General features: G+C 45.0%; 1 protein-coding gene across 1 annotated transcript; it reads left to right on the top strand.

Moving 5' to 3' along the window:
• Positions 1-17,708: 17,708 nt before the first annotated feature.
• Positions 17,709-23,066, top strand: LOC103727810 (C-X-C chemokine receptor type 1). Its single transcript, XM_008825871.3, has 2 exons — positions 17,709-17,777; positions 21,146-23,066. The coding sequence occupies exon 2, from the start codon at positions 21,154-21,156 to the stop codon at positions 22,219-22,221; it is 1,068 nt and encodes a 355-aa protein (XP_008824093.1). The 5' UTR covers positions 17,709-17,777; positions 21,146-21,153; the 3' UTR covers positions 22,222-23,066.
• Positions 23,067-24,299: the final 1,233 nt, after the last annotated feature.

Genomic DNA, 24,299 nt, shown 5'->3' with positions numbered 1-24,299 from the left:
GAGGGAGTAGAGTGACAGCTCTTGAAGGCCTTGGCCCAGAAGCATGCGCCCGAGATGGCTGAAAGCCCCTTTGACCATGGTTGGAAGTGAAGACAGAGCAGCCAGACACACATAGTGGCTTCCAGAGCCCAAAGCAGGCTTCTCAGGAGGACTGCAAACATTCCACCACCATATTTAAGTGAATCCTTTTATTTTTGGAGACAATGTCTCACAAAGCCCAAGCTGGCTTGGAACTCCTTATTCCAAGGATGACCTTGGAACTAATGATCCTTCTGCCTCCACTTCCTGAGTGCTGGGATTACAGGTATACTGGTGCTGCACACCCAGTTTATGCAATGATGAAGATGGAACCCAGGGCTTTGTGCAAGCTAGGCAAGTGCTTTACCAGCTGAACTGTATCCCCAGGCCAAGTGATTACAGTTTTTCAACTTTAAGTACTCTTTAAAATAAAATGTACAATGAAAATTATTTCACCTTTTCCAAATGATATTAGAAGGTACTAATGAGAGGGGCATAGTGGCACTTACCTGTAATGCCAGCACATGACAGATAGAAACAAAAAGATCAAGAGTTTAAGGGCAGCCTGGTTGTGTGTGTGTGTGTGTGTGTGTGTGTGTGTGTGTGCGCGCACAAGCGTATAGAGGTAGAGGGAGGAGAGAGAGAGAGAGAGACCCTTTCTCTCAAAAACCCTACCTCAAACCAAAACCAAAAGTATTAATGAACAGTTTTCCTCCACCTGTCTCCCATCTGCTCAGTTCCTAGCTCCAGCCTTCTACCCCCAGCAACCATTTGTGTAGTTTATTTTTACTGCAACCAAGGATAACTACTTTGGTAATCAGTCTGTCAGACAGAATGTTGACTTTGCTGGTTGGGCCACACAGGGTAGAGCTTGGTACTGTCGACTGTCTGTAAGAAGAAACAAGCAAGCCTGCATCAAAGACATAAAAGCTCATTAGAACTTGCTGGAAAGTATCTATGAATATGTAAGACCCTACTGCCAGAGAAAGAAATTGTTCTAGAATTGCTTGTTATAGAATGATTGTGTCTTCTTCCTTAAATTAAATGATGGGTTGAAGCCCTAAATACTCCAAATATCCCAATGCCATGGTATTTGGAAGTGAGGCCTTTGAGAAAGCATTGGATTTTGTGATGGCCAATCTTTTTTAGTAAGTTAAAATTTATTTATTTATTTATTTAATGAGTATGACTGTTTTGCCTGCATGGATGTAGGTGCACCTGTATCATGCATGCAATGCCCATGGAGGCTAGACGAAGATACTGGATCCCATGGAACTGGAGTTATGGATGGTTGTTAGCTGCCATTTGAGTCTGGGAGCTGAACCTGGGGCTTCTGGAAGAACAGCCAGTGCTCTTAACCACTGAACCATCTCTCCAGCCCCAGATTTATTTTATTTTAAGGCCTAGTCTATGCCATTTTGTATGAGAACAGCAGGAGTATCAAGAAGTGAGAGTTATAAAAAAAGGAAAAGAAAAAAAAAAAAGGAAAAGATTCTCAGATTCATGAAATGATTTTGCTGTTATTTTGTTTTGAGACAGGGTCTCATAAAGCCAGACTGCCCTCAGATTCACCATATGGTTAAAGATGATTTTGAACCTTGGATCTTCCTGCTTCCACCTCCCAATGTTGGGATTACAGGCATGTAATGATACCAGCTTGGTTTATGTGATGCTGGCAATGGAACCCAGTGCTTTGTGCATGCTAAGGAAGTACTCTACTAACTGAGCTACATTCCCAGCCCCTAAAACTTGCCTTTTGTGTACCTTTTAATTGCTTTGATGATAAAGAAAGGTGAGGTAACTCCAAAAGGCCGAGAAACTTCTGGAGAAAAGTTTTTGGGCTGCAGTGCTTGAAGCCTGTGACAAACAAGTAACCTGTGAGCACATGTGGATGCTGTAGTTAAATTACTCTGCTCAACACCTGGGAGGACTTCAGGGAAGAACTAATATACCTGAAAGGGTTTCAATCCTTAAACGGTGGCATTAGGCTCTAGATGTGAACTATTCCACCGTTATACAGCGGTTTCATTGGGTCATTACAGTTATCTGATTTGTTGAAGACAATGCTGCCTTCTCCTGGGCTGGTCTTGCAATCACAGCCTATGGCCTCAAGTAGATCTTTACTCTGCTCCCTCTGTTGTTTCCAGAAGCCCTCTGCTTGCTAAATCATTTCTTACAGCCCTGTGGACTGAAATTTTCCTCCAGTGTGACTTTACTGAGACTGAAGGCAAGCTAAATTTGGAGGAAATCATTGGTGGATCTCCCTGCCTTTAAAAAAATTTTGAGACACAGTCTCTAGTCATCGAGGATAACTTTGCATTTCTGATCCTCCTTTCTTTTCACCTCCCCAGTGCTGGAGCCCCAGGTATTTGTTACCACGCCTGTCTGGGTCATATAGTTTTTAGAATACGCCTTTCTTTGGAGTTTCATTCTGTAATCCACTTGTAAACTATCTTCAAAGTATGTGAGATACAGGCAGTTAAAACAGATAAAGATCTCGGTCCTCCTGAGGTTTATAATCTGAAGAGGAGAATAGAATAAACAATAGACTACATAATAAACAAGCCAGGTGTGAAGTATATCCAAAAGTGGTCAGTGGGAAAGGATAACAGGAAGGCCTGGGAAAGTGTGGCTATAACAGGCAGACGGGGGTCTTGGAGAATGGATCAGGTCCTAGGCAGCAAGCTTGGAATAAGTGAGGGAATCATCTCGAAGTTAAGGAAGACAGAGCTTTCTGAAGAGAGAAAACAGATGAATCGATGGCTGGAGGTAGGGGTAGAGCCCCCTTGAAAGCCAGAGGGTATGCCCTTTCTGACAAAATCATCTAAGACCTAACACCAATGACATCAGAATGTGACCTTTTTGGAATTAGGATTGTTGCAGATGTAATCAGTTAAGGTGACGAGATAAGCGGGGCTCCAATCCAGTAAGACTGGTATCTTTGTTGAACTGGGATAAGGCCCCAGGAACACATGTACATGTACACAGCAGAGGGTGCATGGGAACATGAGGGCAGAGACTAGATGAAGGAATTCCAGCCTTTGCCAGCAAACCACAGGACTTGGGGTGAGGTATGGAACAGGTTAGAGTGCCTCTCACAGCCCTTGGCAGGAAGCAGTTCTTCTGACACCTCCATCTTGGATTTTCAGCCTTCTGAGTCACGAGACAGTAAATTTTGAGTGTTTAAGCCCCGCAGCTTATGGCAGCCTGAGCAAACAAGCACAGAGGGGAAATAAGGCAAAGCAGGAACAGAGGGTGAGGGAGACAGCACAAGGTCTTGAAGGCCATTTAAGATCCTCAGCTTTTCTGGGGCTCCAGGGAGACCCTGTCTCAAAAAAGACACCCCCCCAAAAAAAGATCCTCAGATTTTATCACATTGTCTTCTTTCTTTCTTTTTTCTTTTTCTTTTTGAGAGAGGGTCTACCTATAGCCCCAGCTGTCCTGGAACTCACTATGTAGACCAGGCTGGCCTTGAACTCACAGAGATCCGCCTGCCTCTGCCTCCCAAGTGCTGGGACTAGAGGCATGTGCCACCATGCCCGGTTGTCTTCTTTCTTTTAAAAAATATTTTATTAAACTGGGCGTGGTGGCGCACGCCTTTAATCCCAGGACTCGGGAGGCAGAGGCAGGCGGATCTCTATGAGTTCAAGGCCAGCCTGGTCTACATAGTGAGTTCCAGGCCAGCTGGGGCTACAGGGTGACCCTGTCTCAAAAAGACCAAAAAGTTTTTAAATTTATTTTTATTTATTTTATTTATTTTGGTCTTTTTGAGATAGGGTCTCCCTGTAGCCCCAGCTGGCCTGGAACTCACTATGTAGGCCAGACATAGTAAGATCCTGTCTCAAAAAAATTAGACAAAATCAAATAAAAAAAAAACAAAAACAACAAAACCCCCAAACCCTCAAAATTGGAACGTTACTTATTATTATTAGTCTTTAAATTATGTGTATGTGTGTGTGTATATGTGTGGATGTGTACACTTGGGTGCAGGTGTCTGAGGAGGACAGAAGGACCCCTTGGATCTGGAGTTGCAGACAGCTGTGAGCACCCTATCTGGGTCCTGGGAACCAAATTTGGGTCCTTGGCAAGAGCAGCAAGTGCTCTAAACCACTGAGCCATCTCTCCAGTTCTGCTGTTACTTCTTTAAGTGGACCTTTATTGCTCCATTTTACTATGAATCCGGTTATAGTCATTTAAATATTGAAAAAGCAATCTTGTGGGTGCAGGAACTGAACTTGCAGCCAGTGCTCTTAACTACCGATCCAGCTCCTACAACTGTTATTCTAAGGCCTATTATTTATTTATTTTAATTAATTAATTAATTAATTAATTAATTAATTTTTTTCATGACCTTGACTGTCTCCGGAAACACTGGCCAGTGGCCTTGTAGAATGTCTCACAGCCTGGATTAGTCTGATGTATTTCTCATGATTAGACTGGGGCTTTACAGAGATTTCCATAGAAGACGGGGTATCCTTGTCATCTGGTATCAGGGGGACTTGGAACCTACACACCAGCCCTAGTGAAGTTAACCTTGCTCTTCTGGGTAAGGTGGTATTTGCCAGGTTCCTGTGCTATATGTTTATTTAAAACATACTTAAAATTTTTTAGTCCTAACTAGAGCAATCAGGCAAGAGGAAGAAAGGGCATTCATGTTGGAAAGGAGGACGTCAAATCATCACTCTTTGCAGATGCCATGATCTTATGTGTAGAAAACCTCAAAGATCACTAAAGTATTAGAACTAATTAAAAAAAAAAAACTCAGCCAAGTTTCAGGATACAAAGTTAGCACACAGAAATCTGTAATATTAAGCCGGACATTTTACACATTTGTGATCCCAGCACTGGAAAGCTGAGGAGAGACAACCATGAATTTGAGGCCAGTGAGACAGTCTCAAAAACAAACAAACAAACAAAGACAAAATCATTAATGTTTCTATGTACTAAATAGCTGAGGAGATAGCGTAGTTGGTAAAGTGCTTGCTGAGCAAGCACAAGTACCTGAGTTCAATCCCCAGCACTTATGGAAAAGCTGGGTGTGGTAGTGCAAGGCTATAATTCCAGTGCAGAGACAGGAAGATTTCTGGAACTTGTTTGGCCAGCCAATCTAGCTGAATCAGTGAGCTTCAGGTTTAGTAAAAGATTCTATCTCAAAAAATAAGGTGGAGAGGGATTGAGAAAGACACCCAATGCTGACTTCTGACCTTTACACATGCACATGTCTACCTGTACATGCATGTGCATGCACACACTCTTGAACACATATGCACAAAAAAGATGTACAATAACTGCATGAAAGAACACTCAGCATCACCAGTCAAAATAGAAATGCAAATTAGAACCACTATGAGACATTACCCCACAGCTGTTAGAACAGCTATTAGCAAAAAGACAAAGTTAGCAAGTACTAGTCAGAGTGTGGGGAGAGGGAACCCTTGCACAGTTGTGGGAATGCAAACTAGTATATCCATTACAGAAAACAGAATGGAGGTTCCTCAAAAAATTAAAAATAGAACTACCAAATGATTCAGTCATCCATCACTGTCCATCTCCAAAGGAAATGAAATCAGTCCCTTGAAGAAACATCTGCACTTTCATGTTTTCTGTGGCTCTCTTCCCAATAGCCAAAAAATAAAAGTTGATATCCATTAACTGATGAGTGGATGAAGAAAATATGGTATGTATATACTATAGAATACTATTCAATCAAAAAGAAAGAAGTCCTATCATTTGTGATCATATAGATAGAACTGGAGAACATTATGTTAACAGAAGCACGTCAGGCACTGAAAGACAAATACTGTGTGATCTCACTCAGGTGAAATGAAAAAAAATTGATATTATGGAAATTAAGAACCTGGGGAATAGTGGAGAGTAAAGAAAGAAGGAGAGGGGTTGGTCAGTGGGTACTAAGTCTTGGAGAAATAAGTTTTGGTGATCTGTTCCCCCAAAGTATTATCATAAATAATGACCATGTGCTGTATATTTCAAGAATGCTTGGAAGGATTTTGAATGTTTTTATCATAGAGAAATGACATGTTTGAGGAGATACATATACTTACCCTGCATTAAACATTATCTAGTAAATACATGAATAGAAACATCACGTGGTACCAAAAATACTGCGATTTTTATGTGTCAGTTAAAATAAATTTAGAGCTCAGGATGTAGCTCAGTGGCAGAGTGCTTGCCTAGCATGTACGAGGATGATGAGAATTCAATTCTTAGTACTGCAAAAAATGAGTGAATGATGGGGTTGGAGAGATGGCTCAGCAGTAAAGAGCACTGGCTGCTCTAGCAGAGGACCCGGGTTTAGTTCCCAGCACCCACATGGTGTCTAGCAACCATTCATAACTCCAGTTCCAGGAGATCTGACACCCTCTTCTGGCCTCCGCAGGCACTACACATTTCCATGCAGGCAGAACACTCATATACATAAAAATACAAATGAAAAATGAGCCGGGTGTTGTTGGGAATGAGGGCTCTGGCTGAGGTGGGGGTGAGAGGCATGGAGTCAACACACAGACACTGGGAGTCGGATCAGAGCAGGGACTAGGCGACATGCTGCAGACTCGTTTATTGCTGGGAAGTGCAAGCCTTATATACCTCTCCCCCTGCCTCCAGTGTCCCATAAGTTGGTGTGTTGCTTCCTGATAGATCCCCTCATCAGGGCAGGATCCCCTCCTCCAGGCAGATTGTAGGTTGGCTATTTTTCGGAAGCGCGGGCTGCACTCTCAAAGTGTTCTCTTAGTGCAGCCTGTGCTTAAGCCTGGCACTTCCTCTCCTACAGGGTATGGTGGTACGTGCCTTTAATCACAGCACTAGGGAGGCAGAGGCAGACAGATCTCTGTGAGTTCAAGGCCAGCCTGGTCTACAAAGTGAGTTCCAGGCCAACTGGGGCTACAGGAAGACCTTGTCTCAAAAAGATAAAAAAATAGCAGCCAGGTGTGGTGGCACACGCCTTTAATCCCAGCACTTGGGAGGCAGAGGCAGGTGGATCTCTGTGAGTTCAAGGCCAGCCTGGTCTACATAATGAGTTCCAGGACAGCTGGGGCTACAAGGAGACCCTGTCTCAAAAAGACAAAAAGAAAAGACGAAAAATAGGGGCTGGAGAGATGGCTCAGCGGTTAAGAGCACTGACTGTGCTTGCAGAGGACCCAGGTTTGATTCCCAGCACCCACATGGCGGATACGAACCATCCTTAACTCCAGTTCCAGGGGAATCTGAAGCCCTCTTCTGACCTCTGTGGCATGGGCGCACTCACATACATGCAGGCAATACACTCACACACATAAAATAAAAATAATAAAATATTAATAAAAGACTAAAAATAAAAATAAACAAATGAAGAACGAGTAAATGAACAATAAATTTATATATTTTTGTTTTTGAGACAGAATCTTACTATGTAGCTCTGGTTGACCTGGACCTCATTCTGTAGACCAGGCTGGCCTTGAACCCTGGAACTAGACAAATAGACTAGGCTGACTAGCCAGTGAGCCTTAGGGATCCACCTGTTTCTGCCTCCCCAGTGGGATTATAAGAATTCACCACCATGTTTTGCTTTTGCTTTTCTGTTGTTGTTGTTGTTGTTTTGAGACAGGGTCTCCCTGTAGTGGGCTGGCCTGGAATTCACTATGTAAACCAGGCTGGCTTTGAACTCAGAGAGATTTGCCTGCCTCTGCCTCCCGAGTGCTGGGATTAAAAACATCCACGCCTGGCTTTTTTTTTTTTTTTTTTTTTTTTAATGTGCATTCTAGGGATCAAACTCAGTCCTCTCCCTTGCAAGGAAAACACTTTACCAACTAAGCTATCTTCCCAGTTCCGAATAAGTTTAAAGTGGTAAAATTCATGCTTTGAAGACATTGGAGGAGTAAAGAGAGACTATGGAAATGGATGGCTCTCAAAGCACCGTGGAAATAGAAGGCAGAAGAGAAAAACCACAGGCAGAGGAGACAAGACATTTTGGAGGGATGGGATGGTGGGAGGGGCCAGGCTGTAGCAGGGGGCCTGGGGAGAAGGAGGGTTAAGTTTACTTTGGTGGAGCCAGCAGCATATTCTGACAGAGTAAATGCTGGATTTAAAAGGGAGGGAGGAAGGGAGGGAGGAAAGGAGAATGGGAGGAGAGAGAGAGAGAGAGAGAAAGGTAGATGTGATGGAGTATACCTTAAATCCCAGCCCTTGGGAGGCAGAGGCAGATATGTGAGAGTTCAAGGACAGCCTGGTCTACATAGTGAATTCCAGGCCAGCCAGAGCTTCATAGTGAGACCCTGCCTGAAAAAAAAAAAAAAAAAAAAAAAAGGGCCAGAAAGATGACTCATCCAGTAAAGGTGCCTGCCACAAACTTCCTATCTTGAGTTTGATACCAGGACCCACGTGGTGGAAGGAGAAGAGAAATGACTCCTGTAAGTTGTCATCTGACCACTAAACATGCATGCCTACACCACACACACACACACACACACACACACACACACACACTAAATAAATGTAATCTTAAAAAATATTTGATAAAAAGGTGAAACTAAGTGTCAACAGTGTGCCCATGAGTTCCAGTGATAAAACGCACACACATCGTGAACTAAGACACTAATCCCTCTGTTCACCCGCAGTATCTCACACATCTAACAAAGATGTATCTGGCGCCAGGCTAGCTGAATAATTTGAAGGTCTCAGTAGGGAATGAAAATGTGGGTCCCTTGTTCAAAAAAAGAAGAAAAAAGTCTTTTCGTATCTTTCATGGATTTTCCCATATTCAGATGTAGTGGAATGTTTGTTTGAGGTAGGGTCTCATGTAGCCCAAGCTAGTCTCAACTCACTATATAGCAGAGGCTGATCTTGAACTCCTGATCTTCCTGCCTCCACCTCCCCAGTACCAGGAGTATAGCTGACTAGACATAGTGTTTTTTATTTGCTATTTAATGTTGTACTCCCATGGCCCTAGGACACTCATAGGCAAGTGCTGACTGTCGTCATCCAGACTATGGTGCCATTCTTTCCTATGCCTGTACCTTGGGCCACCTCTGGAGGCTGAGGGATGGCAGGAGTCTTGGCTGGGGGCCTGAGGTCTGTGACTTATCTCAGTGAGGCAGCAGGAGGTGGGACTGCATGTCAATCCAGGCTCCAAGTTCCTGTGCCACTGCAACATCCTGTCAGGCTTCCTTCACAGAAGGCAAATTCCAAAGTAATGGCATTAGGATGATAAGAGGTCAGTAAACAATTGTCAAACCCCCATCTGGGCTTTTCTGAGCCTGCAAGACTGCACAGGCCACATGTTCTCTTCTCATGTCACATTTGGTTGGGCACAGAGGATGCACCCTGGGGTCAGATAGTTTCTGCCTTGAAAGAGGGTTGAGCTGGGAAGATGAGATGACTGACTGACTGGGTGAAGGTGCTTGCCACCAGCCTGACAACCTGAAAATTGTCCTCTGACTTCAAACCCACACACCCTGGTGCATGAGTCACTCTCTTCACCCCCAAAAATGTATCTGAAAAAAGAAAAAGAAATGGTCACAAGTGATACTTGTGACTGTGCCAGGTCCAGTGTCACAGTCCTGCTTGCTCACAGTCCCAACAGAGGAGAGAGTAAGAGGCCTTACAGAAGGGGGCAAGCTGAAGAGATGCAGCACTGGAGGAGTGCTAAGGGTGGAAGCTCAGGGGGGGAAGGAGCCCGCAAGGGCTTTCAGTGTGAGGAGGGTCCAGTGGGCCCAGAGCTCAGTGAACAGGGTGGGTGTCTGCCCCCCAACTGAGCTGCACAGGTCAATCAGAGTGCCCAGGGGAAATGGCCAGCTGTGTTATTTCTTTTTCAGTGAGAATGGCTAAATACTTTTTTTCCCCCCTGCTTGAAAAAGTAATACTCACTTAAAAATTAGGTAAGCCCCACATTCAGGAGGCCAAGGATCACAATTTCAAGACCAACTTGAGCTGCATAGACAGACCCCCATCTCAAAAATCATACCAAAGTAAACGAAATAAACAGCAAAAAGTCTACAAAAACCAGAAATGTACTAAAATATGAAGTGTTTCCTTTCTTCTTTTCTAATCATACTTTTAACTTGTGATCTTTTCAGTTTGTTACTCAATGTCATTCAGAATAAAGGAAAAGCAGAGCACAGCTGTTGCTGCCTGTAAACTTGGCACTCAGGAGGTAGAGGCAAACGGTTACAAGTTTGAGGCTAGCTTGATCTACATAGCAAGACCATGTCTCAAAACAAATTAGGCAACATCAAAGGACACAAAACAGCAAATACTTATAACCCCACTCCCCAAGGAGACCCACTGTAACATTTTGACTGTCTTTCTAGTGTTTAGCCTGGGCATATCCATGTATACATTCATTACAAAATGTTAACTTTGCATCCTGCTTGCTAATCCTTTTTTCCACTTAGCATTCTACTCCATTTTCTCATGGCACTTATTAGAAGAGTGCATTATTGTTTTTAATAGGAGTACAGTGCCTCATCTTATAGATCAAGTAAAAACACTTCCTGAAGGACATGAAATCATCACCAAATTGTTTTATTATTAAAAACAAACCTGTGATAAGCTTTCTCCCCCCTTTCCTCCCCCTATCCCTTTCTGTTTTCTTTCCTTTATCTCCCTACATAAAGTGGAATTGCAGGGCCAAAGGGGCTGCACTTTTTCTTGTTTTTGATACTCATCTTCCCAATGGGACCACAGGAGGTTGGGCATAAAAACAGAAAAAAGTGATTAAACACTTATTATCTACCAAGCACTTTACATGCGTTCATTAATCCTCATACCAATCTAATGAGTAAGAGCTTTATTTATTTATTTATTTATTTATTTATTTATTTAATTTTTTAGCATTTATGTGTAAGGTTCTGCCTCCCAAGTGCTGGGATTAAAGGCGTGCGCCACCACGCCCGGCTTAGAGCCTTATTTATTTAATTTTTTTGATTTATTTATTTTTATTTTATGTGTATAAGTGCTATGCCTGCATGTGTTTAAGTGTACCCGTGTCATGCAATGCCCGAGGAGAACAGAAGAGGCTGTTGGATCCTCTGGGACTGGAGTTACAGACAGTTGATAGCCATCTTGTGGGTGCTGGGAATGGAACCCAGGTCTTCTGCAAAAGCAGCCAGTGTTCTTAACTGCAGAGCCAGCTCTCCAGCCACCTATTTATTTGTTTGTTTATTTATACGAGGTCACATGGAGCCCAGGCTGACTTCAAACTTTCTATGTAGCTGAGGTTAGTCTTAAACTCATGATCCTCCTGCCTCTACCCTGAGTGCTGAGATTACAGTCATGAGCCACCTAGCTTGTGTTTTATTTTATTCATTTAACTGTATTATTTTAATTAAAAAAATGTGTATTCGTGTATTGCCTGCATGTAGGTAAGTGCACCTGTGTCGTGCAATGCCCATGGAGGACAGAAGAGGGTGTTGGATTCCCTGGAACTGGAATTATGGACAGTTGTTAGCTACCATGTGGGTGCTGGGATTCAAACCCCGGTCTGCAAGAACAGCCAGTGTTCTTAAGCACTGAGCCATCTCTTCCACCTAGCTTGTCATTTATTTTAATAATACACATTTATGGTTTATGGTGTCATAATTGTGTAATGATCAAATCTCAGTAATTCACAGTTCCTTATATCTAAACATTAATTTTTTTTTTTCTTTATGAGACAGGGTTTCTCTGTAGCCCCAGCTGGCCTGGAACTTGCTATGGAGACCAGGCTGGCCTCCTTCTCACAGAGATCCACATGCCTCTACTTCCTGAGTGCTGAGATTATAGGCATGCACCACCATGCCAGGTTAAAAATTTCGAATAACATGATAATTGTACTAATTTACACAGTACAGTGTGATATTTCTTTTTTAAAAATATTTTATTTCTTATTCTCATTTTATGTGTATGCGTGTATTGCTTGCATGTAGGTAAGTACACCCGTGTTGTGCAATGTCCAAGGAGAACAGAAGAGGCCGTTGGAGTCCCTGGAACTGGAGTTTTGGACAGTTGTTAGGTGCCATGTGGGTGCTGAGATTCAAACCCAAGTCTCCTGCAAGAACAGCCAGTGTTCTTAACTGCTGAGCCATCTCTCCAGCCCCCACAGTGTGGTATTTCAATACATGAATACATTACGTACTGATCACATCAGGGTAATTAACATTTCCATTTCCTTATCCTTCTGTGCGGGAGGCTTCAAGCTTCTTTCTTCTAGTGATTTATAAAATACATGTTATTGTGAAGTCTAGTTACTGCTACTTTTTAAAGAAATATTTTATTTTTATATGGCTTGCATGTATAGAAGCACACCACATGAGTGCCTGGTGCCTGTGGAGGCCAGAAGGGGGTGTTGGATACCCTGGAACTGGAGTTTTAGCCAACACGTGGGTGCTGGGAACTAAACCCAGGTCCTCTGCAAGAGTAGTCGGTGTTCTTAACCGCTGAGCCATCCAGACCCCACACTACTACTTTTATTGCCATTTTAAAGACAAGAGAAAACTGAGGCCCAGGAGTATCTAAGCTGCCCAAGGTTTAGTTTGGGGGTCTGTGCTCTTACCCCACTTCAGTACTGCCACACTCTGGGAGTGTGGTGAGCTCACCCTGGGAGGCAGGTTGAGGCAAGTCTCAAGATCTGTACTAGGGCACATAAAGCTTTCTTGATGCATAGTATATTAACAAATTGCCCAAGATCAGAAGTTAATAAAGCAGAGCTGGCCTATGAAAGCTGGTCCACCTGGTTCCAGAACAGGGATTTCTGGGTCCTTTGTGACGATCTGAATGTGTTCGGGGTTGGGGGGGGGGTCCCTCACGTGAGTGCTGTGTGCCACTTTCTCATGTTCGATCATTCCATCAGAGTCTGCATCTGGCCAGGCCATATATCTGCCAGGTTCTGTTCTGGCCTGCATTCTGATTACAGTTCTGTGATTTACTGATATTCCTCCCCTCTTAGATATTTTTCTCATCTCAGATTGTTTTTGCTTTCCCAAAACTTCAACTAGCTGGGCATGATTTTATTTTCACATGACAGAAAACGCAACAAAATGTTCCTTTTGTTGTATGTTTGTGTGCATACACGTGTGTGTTCATGTATGTATGAGTCCATGTGTGTGCATGTTCATACATGTAGAAGCCAGAGGACAACCTGGGGTATCACCCTACTGTTCTTGAGACAGAGTCTCACACTAGCTTATAACTTGCCATGTATGCTAGGCTGGCTAGTGAGTCCTAGGGATCTGCCTCCCCAGTGCTGGGATGACAAGGGCAAGGGTATTCCATCATGCCTGACTTTTTTTCCCTTTTCTTCACCACCCCAGGGGTTCTGAAGATTGAACTCAGGTACCTGTGCTTGCAAGGCAAGTTCTTTATTGATTGAGCTAACTCCCCAATCCCTGAACTGGTCTGAACTATAAAAGAATATATTGGCTCAGTATAGTTAATTAACAACAAAGTACAGAAAGAAGATAGCCCTGAGTATGATCTGTCTAGGACCCTGCCTCTGTTTCTTGATTATTCTCTAAAATCCACCTCCCTCTGCCTGTATTAGTTTGGGTCCTTGGACGGTGTTGTCATTTGTGGTAGCAAAATGACCATCAGCTACCACAAGATGACATACGTACTTTGCCCAGGCATTGGGCAAACATCTTGACCTTTGCTTTGATCAGGTCATACTCTACCCTCGTCACTGTGGCCACGGGGAAGTCACAGGGAGAGGAGAGGAACCCTCTTCAACTTTGGCCTCAGAGCCAAGCAGATTCTTCTGGAAGAATGTGAGGAGATGCTTATGTGTGTGTTAAAGTCAACACAGAACACAGAAGTCTAGCATAGAAGTTACCATATTTAATACAGTGTTAAGACAGCATCATGAAGACCCCCATCTATCGCCAGTTGCCTGTCGTCTAGGCTTCACCTGTCCCAATCGTCTTTGTGGCACTGAGTGTTCTCCTAGAATGGAGAATGCTTTCCTGTTAGAATAGTGTGCTTGGTGTAAGCAGAAGCAGTCATGAGTGGAAAACCAAGGCAGAAACTGCATTGGGTGGGCTGACTCGCTGGAACTCTTTCAAGCGGGAAAGTTTCATTCCAAGCTCTCTGTGCCTTTCCAGGGAAATGTTCTTTCTGACTTCGAGGTAAGAGATTCTTTCAACCTCCATCCTCCAGGTCTATCTTCCCAAGGAGGCTATTTATTTACTCACTATTTACTTATTTATTGGTTTTTTTTTTCTTTTTGAGACAGGGTCTCCCTGTAGCTCCAGTTGGCCTGGAACTCACTATGTAGGCCAGGTTGGCCTTGAACTTACAGAGATCTGCCTGCTTGCCCTCCCTAGTCAGTGCTGGGATTAAAGGTGTGGGCCACCATGCCTGGCTTTACTATTTATTTTTAATTTTGGTTGTTTGAGACCAAACTCGCACTAGGTAGCCCTGGAACTCCCCAGGCTGGTCTCAAATTTTCAGTAATCCACCCCTCTGTCTTCTGAGTGCTGGGATTATAGGTGTGCACCAACTTGCTTGTTTTAAAACTGTTTTTTAGCCGGAACCGGGCTTGAGTGTCCCTTCTGTTATTCCCTTGCAGGCCGGCTCTGCCGTCGTCTGCTGCCCCCGTGTGGTGAAATTCTCCCTTCTGGGTGATTCCATTTGTTCTTGTTTTGTTTTGTTTTCAGCGATAATATAAGATTTTTTTTTTAAAGGAAAAGTGAGAAAAAAACAAAAAAACAACCCCCCTCCCATAATTCCGAGAAAGGAAGGGGCTCCGAGGGAGGAATACCCTCTTAAGATGTTTTGCTTCTTTTTTTTTGGTCTTTTGGAGACAGGGTCTCCCTGTAGCCCCAGCTGGCCTGGAACTCACTGTGTAGACCAGGCTGGCCTTGAACTCACAGAGATCCGCCTGCCTCTGCCTCCCTAGTGCCGGGACTACAGGCATGTGCCACCAAACCTGGCTGGTGTTTTGCATTTTAGACCGCACAGTTTCTGCCTGTATCCTAATGTTTCCTGCCGCAGGAACTGCCTTCTCTTTAGATGACTAACGGGGTGGTGGTGAGGGTTGATGCCCCTTCCCTTCTGGGACTACCCCATTTAAGTTTTTTCTAGTCTAGGCATTAGATGCCAACAATCCAGCATCAGTTGCCCCAGGCAATTGTCTCTTTATACTTCCTACCACTTTTTTTTTCTCATGTATTCCAGGCTGGCCTTGAATTCAATATGTGGCTGAGAATGACTTCGAACTTCTGACCCTTCTGCCCCTACCTCCTCAGTACTGGGATCACAGGGGTGTACCACCCTTTTGGTGCATGTGGTGTGTGTGTGTGTGTGTGTGTGTGTGTGTGTGTGTGTGTGTGTTTGTGTGTGCGTGTGGGGTGTATGCAGATATTTGTGTGTGCATGTGCAGAGGCCAGAGAAGGATGTCAGGTGTCTTGTTCTATAGGCCTCTTCCTTATTCCCTTGAAATAGGGTCTTTCCTGAACCTGGAGCCAGGCTGGTGGCCAGGAAGCCCCAGTGATCCTCGGGTTTCCCTGCCCCATCCCCCACAGCACTAGGCTTATTGGTGTGTACACGACCATGCCTGGCTTTTTATGTGAGTTCTGGGGATTTGAACTCAGGCTTGTGAAGTAAATGCTCTTATCTACTGAGCCATCTCCCCAGCCCTGGTGCCCATTTTTATACCGTGCTGGGGATTGAATCCAGGGTTTTGTGCATGTTGGACAAGTACTATCCTAACTGAGCTACAGCCCTCTTGCCACTATTTATAAATGTGAAGAGAATCCCAGGGGAGGCCACCGTACCTGCCAGTGGCACAACTGTAAGTACCAGTATTATGAGATGTTGGCATTTATGGGAGGGGCAGGATTTATACTTCCAGAGATTGGTGTTGACTTCAGATGACAGAGGAGGCTGGTAGGTGCAATACCAGCCAGGGAGACCAGCCCAGGTGCATGGAAGGGCAGCAGTCAGACATACCTTAGGTGTGAGAATGTGGTGCAAAGAGACGACTCTTTTGTACCAGTGGTCTATGCTCCATGAGTCACATGAGAAACGCCATTTCTTCTACAACCCTTGGCAGCACTTGCTATGTTTCCTGGCAGAGGCTAGACCCGAAGATGAACTGGAAAGGAAGCCTTTGCTCTCTAGCTGCTCAGTGTGTAAGGCAGGGGTCTGCCATGTAAACATCACTACAGCACAATGGGGTTCGTGTTATTACGGAGAAGGAGTTAAGAGTGTTCTAGTTTCATCTCCATTGCTGTACTAAAACACTCTAGCCAAAAGCAACTCAGGAGAGGAAAGTTTATTTCATCGTACAGGTTCTAGTCCAGCACTGAGGGAGGCAGGCAGGAATTCAGGCAGGGACTGTGAAGGAACACTGTTTGGCTCACTCAAAGGCTCAGGCTTAGCTAGCTTTCTTTTCTTTTCTTTCTTTTTTTTGAAACAGTGTCTCCCTATAGCCCCAGTTGGCCTGGCACTCACTTTGTAGACCAGGCTGGCCTTGAACTCACAGAGATCTGCCTGCCTCTGCCTCCTGAGTGCTGGGATTAAAGACATGCACCACCATGCCTGGCTAGCTAGCTTTCTTTTACAACCCAGGACCACCTGCCTAGGGATGGTGCTGTCCACAGTGGGCTTGGCCCTCCCATATCAACTAGCAATGAAGACAGCCCCCCTCCCCAACAGGCCAATCTAATCTGGGAAATCTCTCCCTTCTCAGATGACTCTAGGTCGTGTCAAATTGACAATTAAAGCTAACCAGGACATTGAGTCAGAAGAGTAAAGCCATGGGGCAGCTGTAAGCGCTGGGGGACAGCTCAGGCAGCTTCCCAGAGAAGCTATTCTTCATCACCAAAAGGGGAGCAGCTATAACATCATACCCTGCTGGTTCATCATCACTGATTACCCCAATCCTAATCATCTCTATTTTCCAGTCAGACTCCAGGGAAAGGAGTTACCATGTCCCCAAACCTCAGAGCTACTATAATCAAGAAATCATTGGAAATTATTATATAAAAGAGGGGGGTTGACCTTTCCTTCAAATCTCTACCACATGATCCCAAAGATGCATGTAGTGTAAGTGAAAAGGGTATGCTTGTAGCCAGGTATGGTGCTGCACAGGATCAGGAATTTAGTCATCTTCAGTTACATAGAATTCAAGGCCAGCCTGGGTTATGGAAGTCCCTGTCTAAAAACAAAAAAGGGGGCTGGAGATGTAGCTCAGTGATAGAGGACTTGTCCTGTAGGTCCTGGGTTCCATTTCTAGTAACACACACACACACACACACACACACACACACACACACACAATCTGCTCCAAACATAGGTTCAATGTAGACTTCTGACTCCCTCCCACCAGCTTGCCCCTAAGTTCCTCTCTGTATACTCTAAGTCTCTCCTATGGACTTCTGAAGTCTCTATTGTAGAAAGCCAAACTCTTATCCTTTTATTCCCATCAAGACAGTTGAAGAGCTTTCAAAGGTGATTTATTAGAGAACTTGGGGATAGTAAATGCTGGGAAATCCAAGAAACTGAAGATAATGAAAGTGATATTCTAGGGAGGGGTTCAGAGAACACACCTTAACCCTAGTTCCACACCTGGGTATCCCCTCTGGACCCCAGGAGCCTCTGATACCTTCGGGTCCCATGACTTTATCTATATCCCAAATGCAGAAATGGGTGGAGCTCCAAGGGGGCAGTGTGGTTTGGGGTGGTTTCTCTATTTCCTTTTATTCCTCTAGTTCCTCCGACTGTGAAGCCACTCTGGTCTCTGAGCCGCAGGCTTGGCACTGACTGAACATACCTGGCTGGTGTCTCAGGTAAGGAAGCCACTTCTGTGTGTCAGCACTTCTGGTGGGGTAGGGGGACTTGGTTAAATATTACTTTAGAAAATGCGCTGGTTTCTGTGGGACCTGAGGATTTCTGCTACCAGCTTCTGGTCTCCTCCCTGTGCTCTACCCTCCTACATGGTGTGGTCACAGCCTCCTCAACCTTTCCTTTCATTCCCTTCCAGTTATGTGGCTGAGGCAGACAATTCCCCAATTCAATATTTATTGCTTCCCTCTAAGCCCTTGTGTTCTGTGAAGATGCAACGCTGGCAGGGAGAGAACATTTTTAGATGTGGGGATGTGAACACACTTGCCCTAGGACCAGGCCAGCAAAGGCTTCTTTGTCTCCTTCTATTTACAGATGAGAAAATGAAAATCTGTAGGGTTTAAAGGCCCTAGCCAAGGTCACCAAGGAGAGAGTAGGCTTTAGGTGACAGTCTGCTCATTTCTGGTTAACTTCGAAGGGCTTCCAGACTGTTCTCTGAAGAGTCTTGAGTTGGGTAGAGGTTATTAGCAAATTAGTAAATTATTATTTACTTAATTAGTTGTGAGGTGTGTGTGTGTGTGTGTGTGTGTGTGTGTGTGTACATGTACCGTGTACAAACTTGTAAAGGCTAGAGGTTCAAGTTGAATATCTACTTTTGTCACTTTCCACTTTATTTTTTGAGACAAGGTCTCTCACTGTAACTGGAGCTCACAGTTTTAGATAGGATGGCTGGCCTTTGGAATTTGTCTCTGTCCACTCACCCTCCAGTGCTGAGGTTATAGATGTATGCCACAGGGCCCAGCTTTTTACATGGGTGCCAGGATCTGAACTCAGGTTCTCATGCTTGTCCAGCAAGCACTTTCCCAGCTGAGCCATCCCCCTAGCCCCTCCCTGGGTAGAGGCTCTTTAAGGAGTTTGAATGGAGAGAACAGAACTGTACCCCTCCCACCCGAGTGGTTCAGCTTTTTTCATCTCAATTTTATCATTTTTTATTTTAAAATATTTTATTTTATTTTATTTATTTTATGTGTATGAGTGTATTGCCTCATGCATGTTAAGTACCTGTGTCGTAACCCCAGTTCCAGGGGATCAGATGCCCTCTTCTGATCTCTGACAGCATTGCATGTAAACAAACATCTAATCCTCTAGTCAGAGAGGGCAGCAGACCAAAGAAAGAAGTCTACCCAAGTCCAGCTGGGTGAACCAATAAGTTTACTGAGGTCACTTACAGGAGCATGGGTGACGGCAAGGCAGCCGTACCACTAGGAAGTCCCACCCAGCATGTCCTGTTCACAGTGGAAGAGTCTTACCTGCAGTCACTGCTTTATCTTTTAGCACCACCACGAGTACCTACATTTTTGTTTTGTTTTTGAGACAGGATTTTACTGTCTAGCCCCAGCTGGCCTGGAACTTACTATGTAGACCATCCCAGGCTGGCCTCCCTCTTACAGCGATCTGCATGACCCTCCTCCTGAGTGCTGGAATTAAAGTCATGTGCCACTGTGCCTAGCTTACCTGCATTTTTATTTATTCGTTTTTGTTTTGTTTGTGGTATTGGGGATCCAACTCAGGGCCTTACATGTGCCAGTTTACACAAGCTTTAGCAATGGAGCCATATTCCTAGTGTATTATGCATACTAAAATTAATTAATTACTATTATTATTAGTGTGTGTATGATATGTGTGTGTATGTGAGTGTAGATGTGCATGTGGAGGTCAGAGGACAACTTCTGGGAGTTGACTCTTTCCTTCCACCATGGGTTCTGGGGATCAAATTCAGGTTGTCAGGCTTGTGAGGCAAATGCTTTTACCCTTTGAGCCATCTCAGTGGCCCTGCATGTATTAAAATTTTTCTTTTTATATTTACTTTTTTTTTGTGGGGGCGTGTGCCATTTGTATAGAGGTCAGAGGACAACTGTCAGGAGTCAGTTCTCTCCTTTTACCATGTGGGTCCTGGGATTGAATTCAGGTTGTCAGACTTGATGACAGACACCTCTACCCCCTGAGCTACCTGGATGGTCCCCTACATGTATTTATTTATTTTTGAGACAGGGTCTCACTATGTAGTGCTGCCTGACCTGGAATTCACTATGTAGACCATGATGACCTGGAACTCAGAGAGGATCTGCCTGCCTCTGCCTCTGCCTCCCACTCTCTCTCTCTCTCTCTCTCCACACACACACACACACACACACACACACACACACACACACACACACATACACACACACACATTTTAAAAGATTTTTTACTTAATGTGTATGAATTTTGCCTGCATGTATGTATGTGTACCATGTGTGTACAGGTGCCTGAGGAGACTAGAAGAGGGTGTTAGATTCTCTGGAGCTGGAGTTATAAGTAGCTATGAGCTGCCATGTGGGTGCTGGGACTGAACCTTGGTCCTCTGCAAGAGCAGCAAGTGTTCTTAACCTCTGAGCCATCTCTCCAGCCCCCTACATGTATTTTTGACATGATGCTTTCAACTATTGAAACTGGACATAATTTCACTGTAAGTCAAGGTGCACCATACAGTTTAATGCAATCTCATGGTATCACTTCTTCTCCCAGTAGATTTTGAGAAAGGGCTAGAGAGATGGCTAGGTGGTTAAGAGCAGATCCTTCTCTTGCAGAGGACTTAAGCTCATTTCCAAACACCCACATCAGTCAACTACAACCACCTGTAGCTCCAGCTCCAAGGGATCTTCTGGTCTCCAAGGGCACCCTCATACAAGCTGCGTACATTCACACAAACATATGCACACAAAATAAATTTCCTTTTTTGTCTTTTTTTGAGAAAGGGTCTCCCTGTAGCCACAGCTGGCCTGGATTTGCTATGGAGACCAGGTTGGCCATGAACTCGCAGAAACTGGCCTGGCTTTGCCTCCCAAATGCCAGGATTAAGGGCATGTGCCACCATGCCCAGCTAGAAATAAATCTTAAAAAAGAAAGGCAAACAAGAATGGGGGGACATATAAGAAATAAGGTAAAAAAGGACACACCCTAAAATGGCTTAGCTCCTTCAGTTTTTCTGAGTGCTGGCCCTCTCTTGAATGTGTAAGACCAACCTAGGGGAATGACTGAGGACAGAGAAGGCTAAAGGGAGACAGGGTAGGATTAGAGGTAGGGTCGTGAATTGTAGGGCCAGCTAAGAGCAAAGGTATCTTCCCTGGGTTCTATCTTATATCAGGCTGGGTCTCAGAGAATTTGGACAGCACTAGGAAGTCAGTTTCCATAGGAGCTCAAGTTGAAGGCAAAGGAGGTAAACTCTGGCTGTCACAGCAGCAGAGAGGCCAAGGCTACTCCATACTCTTTATGAGAATGACTATTGTCTGAGATGCTAAACCATATTTCTTTCCTTCTAACCTTTCACTAGATTGAACCATGACCATTCCTAAGCTGTTCTACTCTTTGGATACTACTGATGATATGTGGGATGACCTTGAGGATGAGTTTAATTTCACTGGCACGCTACCTACAGGAGACGAGTTCAGTCCCTGCGGAAACGTTGCTCAGCTAACCAACAAGGAAGCTATGGTTGTTGTCTATACCTTGGTGTTCCTGCTGAGCTTGCTGGGAAACTCCCTGGTGATACTGGTCATCTTATACAGTCGAGTGAACCGTTCTGTCACCGATGTCTACCTGCTGAACCTGGCTATGGCTGACTTGCTCTTTGCCCTGACCTTGCCCTTCTGGGCTGTCTTCCATGTGAAAGGCTGGATTTTTGGCACACCCCTGTGCAAGATGCTGTCACTCCTGAAGGAAGCCAACTTCTACAGTGGAATCCTGCTATTGGCTAGCATCAGTGTTGACCGCTACCTGGCCATTGTCCATGCCACTCGAACACTGACCCAAAAGCGCCACTTGGTTAAGTTCATATGTCTGGGCATTTGGGGACTATCTTTCATTCTGTCCTTGCCCTTTGCCATCTTCCGTGAGGCCTATGAATCATTCGGTTCTGGAACAGTCTGCTACGAGGTCCTGGGTAAAGCCACAACAAATTTGCGAATGGTGCTGCGTAGTCTGCCTCACACATTTGGCTTCCTCCTGCCACTGCTGGTCATGCTGTTCTGCTACGGGTTCACTCTGCGCACGCTCTTTAAGGCCCACATGGGGCAGAAGCACCGGGCCATGTGGGTCATCTTTGCTGTTGTGCTGGTCTTTCTGCTCTGCTGGCTGCCCTACAACCTGGTCCTGCTTGCGGACACCCTCATGAGGACCCATGTGATCAAGGAGACCTGTGAGCGCCGCCATGACATTGACCGGGCGCTGTATATCACTGAGATCCTGGGCTTTACCCACAGCTGTCTCAACCCCATCATCTATGCTTTCATTGGCCAAAATTTTCGCTATGGATTCTTCAAGCTCCTGGCTACCCATGGCCTGGTTAGCAAGGCATTTTTGGCACGCCATCATGCTTCCTCTTCTTCCTCTATCACTTCAAACCTCTGAAAACCACCAGAGAAAGAAGAGCTCATTTTCAAAAGAAAGAATAAACATTGTGCCAAGGGTGTGTGTGTGTGTGTGTGTGTGTGTACTCTGGCTCTGGACAGATGCTATGTGGTTTGGGAGGGAGGTGACAGAATCAGGAGAAGTTGGAGACTAATATCTTCAGGGCCCACACCTACTTTCTGCGGGAGTGTTGATAGCCCGCCAAGGCCTGGCTTTATACTTTCATCAGAAAGAATGTCACCATTTCTACTGAACTCATACATGTTTGACCCATGACTTTGAAAATTAACATGGGCACATCTGTAGCCTAACCCTGGCGTTAGAGCAAAGAACTGGGGCCTGCATCTGGCATTAGCCCATCTGAAATTATGTGGACTCTCTTTGGAACAGCACCCCAACTGCTAAGTTTGTTCCAGCAGGCTGTCTGGCAGCTCTGTGTCCTGCGATATGAACTCTTGAAATTGTTTTCCTTTCCCATCTTGGGGAATGTTGCAATGCCTGCTGGGGCCATCAGGTCAGGTGCTGCTGAAGCATCAAGTCACCAGGCAACCTTGTGATGGAGCTGGAGAGCATCTTCCCCTTAGGAGTTGTGGGTGGGCAAAGGGTATTTGGGAAGTCAGACCCAGTGCACGAGAATCCCCTTTCCCCCACGGCCAGCGTCACAGAGGATGATGTGCATGTTGGGTACCCGCTGAGCCAAGGATGGAGCAAGACTAGCAGCTGTAGCCCTTGCCCTCTTGGCACTTCCTGTTTGATAGGGTGCAACAGCAACTTTATATATCCACATACAACTGTCAATCAGCTGGACAAGCCAGCTGGTTCCAATAAAATTTCTGCCCCATGTTTGTCTGTGTGAAAGTCTCTTTGATGTGACATAGAGTTAAAGGTGTGTGTGTGTGTGTGTGTGTGTGTGTGTGTGTGTGTACGTGTAGTGGATGGCTGTTCTCTGCATCTGTGGGCTGGTGGCTTTACCTCCTTCTAGAATAATCCCTGCAGGCACAGCCTCATGCTCATCCTTACCCCTCACACTCAATAGGTTCCCTTTGTCCCTCATATGTGAAGGTATCGTCCCTGCAGAGAGTCTAGCCTCACCTCTACTTAACTCTCCTGGGGAGACCTGGCCTGGCTCCTTCAAACTGTGTTTACTTCCCCAGCCCCAAATGCTTTCAGAGAATTGCAGCTATTTCCTCACCTGTTTTCTCTCCTGAGCGAAGGCCTGAACCTGTCTGTTTTGTTTACTCTTCATCTTTGGTGTTGGACACTCGGTTTGGAGCCCATTACAGCCTCAATAAATATTTACTGACTGAATGAATGGCACTAAAAATCCCAAACTCAGTCACTCCCTGTCCATTCTCTCCCTTTCACACTTCCGCTGACCTGGTCAACCATTTCGCTCCCCAAGTTGGCCTTTGTGGTTACCTTCATTCTGTTTTTAGTTGTATAGAAAGAAGGGAGTATTGAGGATATCTGGGCTTCCTTTGATTGCTAGTGGTAGAAAGAGCAACTCCTACCAGCTTAAAGCTAAACTGCGCAAGTGCTGATGTTGAGCTTCCTGGTGGGATTTCAGTCAGAGCTGAGGTTGGGATCAGGTTGGAGTCAAGGCTGGAGGGTTATAGGGCTGGGGTGACAGACAGTTTGGCATAAAGTAAGGTCAGAGAAGGGTGAATGTCAGGAGTAGGGAGAGATTCAGCCATAGAGGAGACTGTGGGTGGGGAAGTGAGGCTTAGTGGCCGGACCTGGTGGGGATTGGAGGCAGGGAAAGTCCATCTGGGACCAGGTTGGGACTGGGGGGGAAGCATAGGGATGGGGTGAGGATGGGAATATGGGGAGGTTTAGGGAGGGTTGTCAGAAATGGAATGGATGTCAGAGATGACTGGAGTTCTTTCTCCCGAGTGCGGGGATTAAAGGCATGCACCACCACGCCCAGTCTCTGAGCTGATTTTTAAGGAACCTATTCAGTAGATAGCTTTTTAGTTTTGGTTTTAAGGTATCTATTTTGTTTGCTTTGAAAATATTTTTGTTTCAACATTCAGTTTATTATCATTTTTTGGTTGCTTTCAGGCCTCTGAAAGCATGTT

The sequence above is a fragment of the Nannospalax galili genome, unplaced genomic scaffold, assembly GCF_000622305.1.
Source record: "Nannospalax galili isolate Female #2095 unplaced genomic scaffold, S.galili_v1.0 scaffold127, whole genome shotgun sequence".
In the NCBI taxonomy this organism is placed as follows: Eukaryota; Metazoa; Chordata; class Mammalia; order Rodentia; family Spalacidae; genus Nannospalax; species Nannospalax galili.
The sequence above is the reverse complement of the archived record's forward strand: the minus strand, read 5'-3'. Positions and strand labels throughout refer to the sequence as shown.

What these genes read in the sequence shown, in the direction of transcription:
- LOC103727810 (XM_008825871.3), top strand. Translation starts at nt 21,154, where the DNA reads ATGACCATTCCTAAGCTGTTCTACTCTTTGGATACTACTGATGATATG.